The 10,621-nt window shown below is 40.7% G+C and overlaps 1 protein-coding gene across 1 annotated transcript; it reads right to left on the bottom strand.

Moving 5' to 3' along the window:
• Positions 1 to 596: 596 nt before the first annotated feature.
• On the bottom strand, positions 597 to 9,851 carry LOC135519288 (trans-1,2-dihydrobenzene-1,2-diol dehydrogenase-like). Its single transcript, XM_064944436.1, has 7 exons — positions 9,650 to 9,851; positions 8,963 to 9,074; positions 8,570 to 8,733; positions 3,833 to 4,085; positions 3,580 to 3,704; positions 2,079 to 2,229; positions 597 to 1,820 (listed from the first exon to the last, which is right to left on the bottom strand). The coding sequence occupies exons 1-7, from the start codon at positions 9,737 to 9,739 to the stop codon at positions 1,708 to 1,710; spliced, it is 1,008 nt and encodes a 335-aa protein (XP_064800508.1). The 5' UTR covers positions 9,740 to 9,851; the 3' UTR covers positions 597 to 1,707.
• Between the last annotated feature and the right edge of the window lie 770 nt (positions 9,852 to 10,621).

The following is a 10,621-nucleotide window of genomic DNA, read 5'->3' as shown; positions in this document are numbered from 1 at the left end:
GGATTTTGCTTATAGGGGAGCAAGTGCACAATTATTGGGAGAATCTCAATTGGTTTTGCTCGATGCTCCTCAGTCCTGTCCTGCTTTTGAAAAAGGTCAAAGGTAATCGAGAAGCAGAGGTGAGGAAACGTGGAGACAAATGCACTTCAATGAAATTACACCACTCGTGCCTCATCAGGCAAATCACATTTACAGGGGTGGAATCCCAAAATATATGTGCAAAGTAATCAAACCAAAATTAGCTAGTTGTGCAAGACATTTTATAGATAAAAGGATAAGTAACGTATAGTTTTTAAATGTGTGCAGGCTTTTCTCCTTAGAGAAAACAACAGCTGATTCAAAGGGAACTGAATTAAATCACAAATCGAACTCATTCAAAACATAACTTAGGCTTTAAATATGCCTGTGTATCCACACATTAATAAGTGGTTTAAACCATTCTTTAAGCATAAATAACACAGTGATACAACCATGTCTTCCCCGGGAATTAGCTAACTTTGCCATACTCACGTCACAGCATAAACCTTCCGCTCCTGAGCGCACATTTGACACATTTGTGGGAGACGCACCAGGAACTAACAGCTCTTTCAATAACGTTAATTGTAAAACATTTATTTATCCATATAAATGGTGATCGCATTTCATTACATTAGTAGTCACTTTAAAACAACATCCTTATATTAACATTCACGCTCTAAAACCAATTACCAACGTTCCGACTAAACTAAAAAAAAATCAAACATCTAATTTATTTATATAGCCCTTCTTACATCAGCTGATATATCTGTGCTGTACAGAAACCCAGCCTAAAACCCCAAACAGCAAGCAATGCAGGTGTAGAAGCACTAAACATGCATATCTCTCTTTTACAGGTGAACTAATGAGGATATCTTTACAATTATTTAATGAGAGTCCTCATCAATGCAATCAATACACAACTTCAATAAACGTCTGGTTTTATGTCTGAATTTCTATGGCACGGAGACTCGGTCTGTGACACAACCTCCCAGACTGCTAAGAACCTCTGTGTGACCTTGGATGACCTTGACCTTGTTGTGGCCATAATTAGTCACTTTCCAAAATGATATAAAAATAAGGAAATAAGCAATAGGCCTGCTGATCATCTCCTCTGCAGTGGTGGTAGCCTATGTTACATTAGCAGAATGAGGAGTATTGTACTCAACTCCCATCTGGAGATCAATGTTCTCTCTAACTAGCAAGGTAACACGTAGTCTGTTCTGTTGTAACCTATTACCTACTAAGTGACTGGCCAATCGCTTGAGGTCAAACAAGTAAAACAGCAAACTCAATAGGATGGATGCTGGCAAGCTGAACATAACTGGCACATATCCAAAAACAAATTCACCATGAATGGGTTGGTCCTCATGAAATAAACATCATAGGCCGATTAGCCTCATAAGTTATTAAAACCTCCTGAGACCATGTCTGCATCCCAAATGGCACCCTGTTCACTACTTTGATCAGGACTCATGCACTGGTGTGCACCATAAAGGGAATATGGTGCCATTTGGGACACAGGCCATTATTACCAGGCAGATCAGAGGGAGCCGCCCCAAGCACACCCCATTAGTTTACCATCATAACAGCATAACCTATAGCATTCATTGGACCGAAGTCACCTGCTGACTAGCATCGGTAGAGAGTGCATCCATGACTGAGAAAGGGGGACTTGGGTTGCATTATTTCTCATTGGATGCTGTCTTGATTATATGTCACTCCCACTTGTCTTCTGGCTTCATCCATGACCTCGGCGAGAAGGTGTGAGTGTGACCAAGGCATTCCAGAGCTCTCCTTCAGCTCTGATGGAAACAATCAGCATGTTTGAGCAAGGCAAAGTGCACAATCGCTAATCTTGATCACATAATGACTAGTTATTTGGGATGCAAGGTGATTTGTAAATCGAGTAATTCCGACTGCAATGTCCTCGGTCTCAAACCTGCAGATTCCCATACCATTTCCCCTATCGGCTTGGGCTGTTTTTGGTGCAAACTCTATTTTGATTTCAGTAAGGTGTGTTGTAATATTAAATGGTTCAAGTTGCTTTGTGTAAAGCCTACCTTTAAGCAGACACTGCCTGACCTCCTCTGCTTCGTAGCGCAGCCCAGTACTGTGAATGAAGTTGAGGGGAAGGCTGGGCTCAGGGAGAGGGTATTGCGTCACCTCTCCATTCACCTCCAGGCTCGTAGGACACCACATGTGGTTGGGGACCTCAGATAGAAACAACACCTAGTATGATATTTTCTCTGAAGCCATTGATATGCCATTAATGTCACACTTTGTTGATCTCAATAGGGAATTGAAGAGAGAGGCTTGTTTGATGATACTAATAAATGGTGGTGTGCTTAATCAAAATCAAGTTTTGATAAACACTATGGTACTCTGAATAATAAACTCTCAAACGTATCAAATGAACCACACTGAGCAAAAAAATATAAACGCAGCATGCAGTTCAGTTCATATAAGGAAATCAGTCAATTGAAATGAATTAATTAGGCCCTTGTCTATGGATTTCACATGATTCGGAATACATATAAGTATGCATTTGATTGTCACAGATACCTAAAAAAAGAAGGGGAGTGGATCAAAAACCCAATCAGTATCCAGTGTGACCACCATTTCCTTCACGTAGAGTTGATGAGGCTGTTGATTGTGGCCTGTGAAATGTTGTCACCCTCCTCTTCAATGGCAGTGCAATGATGCTGGATATTGGCAGGAACTGGAACACGCTGTCGTAAACGTTGAGCCAGAGCATCCCAAACATGCTCAATGGGTGACAAAAGTATGCAGGTCATGGAAGAACTGGGACATTTTCAGCTTCCAGGAATTGTGTACAGATCCTTGCGACATGGGGCCATACATTATCATGCTGAAACATGAGGTGATGGTGGTGGATGTATGGGACGACAATGGGCCTCAAGATCTCGTCACGGAATCTCTGTGCATTAAAATTGCCATCGATAAAATGCAATTGTGTTCGTTGTCTGTAGCTTATGCCTGACCATACCATAACCCCACTGCCACCATGAGGCACTATGTTCACACTCTGACATCAGAAAACCTCTCGCCCACACAACGATATACACACTGTCTGCCATCTGCCCAGTACAGATGACACCGGGATTCATCCGTGAAGAGCACACTTGTCCAGCGTGCCAGTGGCCATTGAAGGTGATCAGTTGCCCAGTGAAGTCGATTATGACACCGAACTGCAGTCAGGTCAAGACCCTGCTGAGGACGACGAGCACGCAGATGAGCTTCCCTGAGACGGTTTCTGACGGTTGGTGCAGAAATTCTTCAATTGTGCAAACCCACAGTTTCATCAGCTGTCCACGTTAATATTTTTGTTCAGTATACGTAGGTTATTGAAGTTGTTCAGGAGGCTATGGAAATGTTCATTAAAAATCAGCACTTCAATGAATCATAAACTTGTTTAATTTATTCAAAATCTTCATCATTAGATCAATAACTATAGTGTGCACTTCTTCCCCCACCCTCCTCTGGCTGTGACTTGTTAGAATAATGAATTTCCTCTGTGTCTCTGTGTCTGCTAATTCCTACCTTGATGGTCCCCTTGGTCCCAGTGATAACAGCATCATTTGTCAGCATCATCGTGATGGAGCACATGCACACAGCCATTCTGTTCCCAGAGAACTTTAAGACCAAAACTACTGTTCCATCCACTCCTGGAGGTGCAAATACAAAGCATTAGAAATAGCAAAACTATTTATTTATTTCAGTTGGAGACTTGAAAAGGGAAACTCTGGTGTGTAAGTTAAGCAAGTGGATCTCAAGTCAGAATACCACCAATTACCTGTGTCAATACAGTTTCCCATGGCTTGGATGGACTCCGGTCTCTCCCCATTGAACACCATGAAGACAAACTGCAGGCAGTAGATCCCCAGGTCCAGTAGTGCCCCTCCACCTAGCTCTCTATGGGTCAGGCGAGGGATGTGTGTGAGGGGGGCTCCCAGGTCGGCCCTTACCATCTGGACCTCTCCCACCTCACCCTGGCCCAGCAGCCTGCCCACCTCTACAGACACAGGGAAGAAACGAGTCCAGATGGCCTGGGAGATATAACGGAGAAGAAGAAAAAGTATGTGAACCCTTTGGAATTACCTTGATTTCAGAATAAAATGGATCTGATCTCTATCTAAGTCACAACAATAGACAAACACAGTCTGCTTAAACTAATAACACACAAACAAGTATACGATTTCATGTCTTTAGTGAACACACCGTGTAAACATTCACAGTGCAGGGTAGAGGTCGACCGACTATGATTTTTCAACGCCGATACCGATTATTGGAGGACCAAAAAAAGCCGATACGTATAATCGGCTGATTTTTTTATATGTATTTGTAATAAAGACAATTACAACAATACTGATTGAACAATGAACACTTTTATTTTAACTTAATATAATACATCAATAAAATCAATTTAGTCTCAAATAAATAATGAAACATGTTCAATTTGGTTTAAATAATGCCAAAACACAGTGTTGGAGAAGAAAGTAAAAGTGCAATATGTGCCATGTAAAAAAGCTAACGTTTAAGTTCCTTGCTCAGAACATATGAAAGCTGGTGGTTCCTTTTAACATGAGTCTTCAATATTCCCAGTTAAGAATTTTTTAGGTTGCAGTTATTATAGGAATTATGACGCGTTGACTATTTCTCTCTATACCATTTGTATTTCATATACCTTTGACTATTGGATGTTCTTATAGGCACTTTAGTATTGCCAGCCTAATCTCGGGAGTTGATAGGCTTGAAGTCATTAACAGCGCTGTGATTCAAGCATTGCTAAGAGCTGCTGGCCACCGCATTAAAGTGCTGTTTGAATGAATGCTTACGAGCCTGCAGCTGCCTACCACCACTCAGTCAGACTGCTCTATCAAATATCAAATCATAGACTTGATTATGATATAATAAGCACATAGAAATATGAGCCTTTGGTCATTAATATGGTCAAATCTGGAAAATATAATTTTGAATACAAAATATTTATTATTTCAGTGAAATACAGAACCGTTATGTATTTTATCAAACGGGTGGCAACCCTAAGTCTAAATATTGCTGTTACATTGCACAACCTTCAATGTTATGTCATTATTATGTAAAATTCTGGCAAATTAATTACGGTCTTTGTTAGGAAGAAGTGGTCTTCACACAGTTTGCAACGAAACAGGCGGCCCAAACTGTTGCATATACCCTGACTCTGCTTGCACTGAACGCAAGAGAAGTGACACAGTTTCCCTAGTTAATATTGCCTGCTAATGAATTTGCAGGTTTAAAAAAAAATACCTCTGTGTATTGATATTAAGAAAGGCATTGTTGTTTATGGTTAGGTACATAAGTGCAACCAATGTGCTTTTTTCCCGAATGCGCTTTTGTTAAATCATCACCCGTTTGTTGAAGTTTAAGAAGCCTGTAATTCAATGATAAATTAACAGGCACCACATTCATTTTTATGCAATGTGTTTTTATCCATGTGTAGTGATTATGTGAAGATTGATTGTTTTTTATAAGATAAGTTTAATGCTAGCTAGCAACTTACCTTGGCTCCTTGAAGCCACAAGGTCCTTTTGATGCTGCATTCGCGTAACAGGTGGTCAGCCTGCTACGCAGTCTCCTCGTGGATTGCAATGTAATCGGCCATAATCGGCGTCCAAAAAGGAAGATTACCGATTGTTATGAAAACTTGAAATCGGCCCTAATTAATCGGCCATGCCATGCCGATTAATCAGTCGACCTCTAGTGCAGGGTGGAAAAAGTATGTTAACCCTTGAATTTAATAACTGGTTGACCGTCCTTTGGCAGGAATAAACTTAGCCAAACATTTTCTGTAGTTGCGGATCAGACGTGCACAACGGTCAGGAGGAATTTTGGACCATTCCTCTTTACAAAACTGTTTCAGTTCAGCAATATTCTTGGGATGTCTGGTGTGAACCGCTCTCGACGTCATGCCACAGCATCTCAATCGGGTTGAGGTCAGGACTCTGACTGGGTCACTCCAGAAGGCGTATTTGTTTTCTGTTGAAGCCATTCTGTTGTTGATTTACTTCTGTGTTTTGGGTCATTGTCCTGTTGCATCACCAAACTCCTGTTGAGTGTCACGGATGACTAGGAGTGGAAGGTAGGAATCAGGTACAGCGAGCAGAAGGTTCACAGAAAAATGCACTTACACACAATAACACCTCCGATTCAAAATGTGAACACAAAATAATCCAATTACTTCTTCGGTGGTGTCCTCCCATGAACATCATTCTTGTTTAGTGTTTTACGTATCGTAGATTGGTCAACAGAGATGTAAGCATGTTCCAGAGATTTCTATAAGTCTTTAGGTGCCACTCTAGGATTCTTCTTAACTTCATTGAGTGTTCTGCGCTGTGCTCTTGCAGTCATATTTGCAGAGTGGCCACTCCTAGGGAGAGTAGCAACAGTGCTGAACTTTCTCCATTTATAGACATTTGTCTTACCGTGGACTGATGAAGGCTTTTAGAGATAATTTTGTAACCCTTTCCAGCTTTATGCAAGTCAACAAATCTTAATCTTAGGTCTTCTGAAATCCTTTTTTGTTTGAGGCATGGTTCACATCAGGCAATGGTTCTTGTGAATAGCAAACAACATTTTTGTGAGTGCTTGGACTGCTTAAATGGTGTTAAATGATTGGATTGCTTAAATGGTGTATTCAATATAGACAAGAAAAACACAATATTGAGTTTTATTAATTTAAGCAGACTGTATTTGTCTATTGTTGTGACTTAGATGAAGATCAGATCAAATGTTATGACCAATTTATGCAGTAATCCATGTAATTCCAAAGGGTTCGCATACTTTTTCTTGACACTGTAGATATAAGAGGGATGTCTTACTACTGCAATACTTCTCTACAATAGAGGCTATCTGGTGTGTATGAAGGGGGATATAGGAGGAATGCTTCACTGCATTGTAGAATAATAGTGAAGACATCAAAACTATGAAATAACACATATGGAATCATGTAGTAACCAAAAAGGTGTTAAACAATCAAAATATATTTTAGATTTGAGATTCTTCAAAGTCACCACCTTTCGCCTTAATGACACCTTTGCACACTCTTAACATTCTCTCAACCAGCTTTATAAGGAATGCTTTTCCAACAGTCTTGCAGGAGTTCCCACATATGCTGAGCACTTGTTAGCTGCTTTTCCTTCACTCTGAGGTCCAACTCATCCCAAACCATCTCAATTGGGTTGAGGTCGGGTGATTTTAGAGGCCAGGTCATCTGATGGGCACTCCATCACTCTCCTTCTTGGTCAAATAGCACTTACACAGCCTGGAGGTGTGTTGGGTCATTGTCCTGTTGAAAAACAAATGATAGTCCCACTAAGCTCAAACCAGATGGGATGGCGTATCACTGCAGAAAGTTGTGGTAGCCATGCTGGTTAGGTGTGCCTTGAATTCTAAATAAATCACGGACAGTGTCACCAGCAAAGCACCATCACTCCACCTCCTCCATGCTTTACGGTGGGAACCACATATGTATAGATCATCCGTTCAAGTACTCTGTGTCTTACAAAGACACAGCGGTTGGAACCAAAAATCGCACATTTTGGACTCATCAGACCAAAGGACAGATTTCCACCGGTCTAATGTCCATTGCTTGTGTTTCTTGCACCAGAAAGTCTTGTCTTCTTATTGGTGTCCTTTAGTAGTGATTGCTTTGCAGCAATTCGACCACGAAGGCCTGATTCACGCAGTCTCCTCTGAACAGTTGATGTTGAGATGTGTCTGTTACTTGAACTCTGTGAAGCATTTATTTGGGCTGCAATCTGAGGTGCAGTTAATTGCCGATGTCTGAGGCTGGTAACTCTAATGAACTTATCCTCTGCAGAAGAGGTAACTCTGGGTCTTCCTTTCCTGTGGCGGTCCTCATGAGATCCAGTTTCATCATAGTTTCATAAAATTCTTGAAATTATCCGTATTGACTGACCTTCATGTCTTAAAGTAATGATGGACTGTTGTTTCTCTTTGCTTATTTAAGCTGTTCTTGCCATAATATGGACATGGTCTTTTACCTAGGGCTATACTCTGTATACCAAAGAAATTCCACAAATGCACTTTTAATAAGGCACACCTGTTCATTGAAATCCATTCCAGGTGACTATCTCGTGAAGCTGGTTGAGAGAATGCCAAGACTGTGCAAAGCTGTCATCAAGGCAAAGAGTGGCTACTTTGAAGAATCTCAAATATATTTTCATTTGTCTAACACGTTTTTGGTTACTACATGATTCCATATGTGTCATTTCATAGTGTTGATGTCTTCACTATTATTCTACAATGTAGAAAATAATACAAATAAAGAAAGACCTTGAATGAGTAGGTGTGTCCAAACTTTTGACTGGTACTGTACGTCAGCCCAACATATATTATTCAGGACAAACCATACCGCAGTATAAATATGTCAGTGTTGATGTACTGTATGCGGAAGTATATGATCAGAAGGAGCTTTAGAGCAAACTTGTATGAACATGTTTAAAGTGTCAGGTGTCCCCCTGTACAGTACCTCCATCAGAAAGACATCATTCTCCTTGGCTGTGTTGGTGAGCTCCAGTACCTCTCTTAGATTCATGGCCAGGGGTTTCTCTATGAGCACGTTCTTATGGGAGGTCAAGAAGAGCTTACCTGTGCTCAGGTGGTGAGAGTGGATGGTTCCCACATACACCACATCTGCAAAGAAAGATAGGGGTACGAACATGGGTTTACAGCTCCAGTCAATTTAAGGCAACAAGCCTATACCACATTGGTTATCAGGTTCTATCCCAAGGTTACAGATGATTTGTGGCCTGAAATGGTCAAACACCTTGGCTATACAGTATCTCTTGTCAAGAGCATGAGTCAAGGTCACATTTTTTAACCAGATCTGTACCAGGGTAAGGGATTTCATGATAGAACCCACCTATGTCTGAGTCTTTTGCTAGCTCCTCATAGCTCCCATAGACTCTTGGGATGTTGTGCTTTTTGGCAAACTCTTGTGCATGATGGAGATTCCGAGCAGCAACAGCCACAATCTGAAAAATATAACAATTTTAATTGTTTCAATTAGAGGTAAATTGAATATAATTTATTTTGTAAAAAAATATATACAACAAGATGTATTCCTAGGGGATAGCACTTAAAATGCTTATTTCCAAAGTGGTCATAGATGGTAATAGTATTTAGAGTGATAATAGCGTTTTAAATAACTTTTAATTTCTTACTTGAATCCCATAAACATTTATGTTAGCTTTTCCTCAACAACATTCCTCAATTTGGCAGGGTCAGGATGTTGAAATTACACATTGTGCCTTACTTAACATAAATTAATATTTGATTGTCCCAGTATTAGGAGAATTACGGTAAACATTTACACAACATGCAATAAATGGACAATTACGCAACCACAGAACATGGAACATATTATTTACAAAAAAATATGTTTTCTTCTCACTGATGTCACTAACGAATAAAACATTCATTCAATTATTCTGCAATAATACCAAATGTCTTCTCAAAAATACACTTCACCCCTTGCTTATAAACGAGTAGCCTAATCGCGCAAGTGTTTTAGGATTCCCCCTCATTCCCAAACACAAATAACGTTTACCTGGTGGTCGTCGTGAGGTAGGGTCCTCAGAGCAACTGAAAAGTCGTGGCTGATTTTCCCTGCACTGCAGATTCCCCAACGTGTTGCCATGATTACTTATGAACTAGCACGTCTCTCTATCGACGCCAGATAGACTTAGCAGACTTTTTTGATAAGGATATATTTCCCACCTGTAGGGAGATACAGAATACCAGTAGCCGATCTCAGCTGGTTCCTTAACTGGAATTCCACTAGGTGGCGCCAGAGGCTTAACTCTGAAACCCAGAAAAACCCGAGGGCCCCATAAGTCTATTTATTAGCGTCACTGATGTGATACTATTATGCAGGAATTTAGTTCCAAATGTATTTTAGATACCACCAAACTCAAACTATATACACAGGATGAATCAAATTATTGCAATGGTGTTCATAGATTATATTTCTATATTGAGAGCTCTGATTTCTTATCCACTGTCAATCACGTTGCCAACATGTCTACACAATGCCGATGCTTTGTCAGTTCAGTCTGCCATTAGCCCTGCTCACAGAGGGCTGGTTGTCTTCTCATCAGAAGGATAGGCCACACCATCGTTTCCCAGCCTGCAGAAGACTACAAGCCTGATGGGAACTTGGTCCAGGACAGCCCATAATTGTGGGCTATTTATATCTGTCAAGGGCTACTCCCAGGGTACTGCTGCTGGCAGCCTCCAAGCCGCAGAATTTAACCAGGGAAAACTCTCCAGATGTGATGGAAAACATTTAGGTAGCTGCCTGGTCAAGTCCACCCACCCCTTGCTATCTGTGTACCAGGAGAGCTGAGAGGCCTCTCAGCTCACCTTTTACACTAGTGATACATGTAATCTCAGTTTGATCTAATGGACGAAGTGGTGGTAGAGTTTACAGTGAGTGTACTGTTCACTTTAAGTACTGTAGGGTAAGCCTATTGTGGATGGACATACGTGAAAATACATGCATAACAGGAGTCTAGAATAA

This window comes from Oncorhynchus masou, chromosome 29 (assembly GCF_036934945.1).
Source record: "Oncorhynchus masou masou isolate Uvic2021 chromosome 29, UVic_Omas_1.1, whole genome shotgun sequence".
Classification (NCBI taxonomy): domain Eukaryota; kingdom Metazoa; phylum Chordata; class Actinopteri; order Salmoniformes; family Salmonidae; genus Oncorhynchus; species Oncorhynchus masou.
The sequence above is the reverse complement of the archived record's forward strand: the minus strand, read 5'-3'. Positions and strand labels throughout refer to the sequence as shown.

Coding starts and splice junctions, on each gene's coding strand:
- LOC135519288 (XM_064944436.1), bottom strand. CDS start 9,739: ATGGCAACACGTTGGGGAATCTGCAGTGCAGGGAAAATCAGCCACGAC. Junction 9,075..9,649: donor TACCTCACGACGACCACCAG/GTAAACGTTATT, acceptor TATATTTTTCAG/ATTGTGGCTGTTGCTGCTCG. Junction 8,734..8,962: donor AGCAAAAGACTCAGACATAG/GTGGGTTCTATC, acceptor CTTTCTTTGCAG/ATGTGGTGTATGTGGGAACC.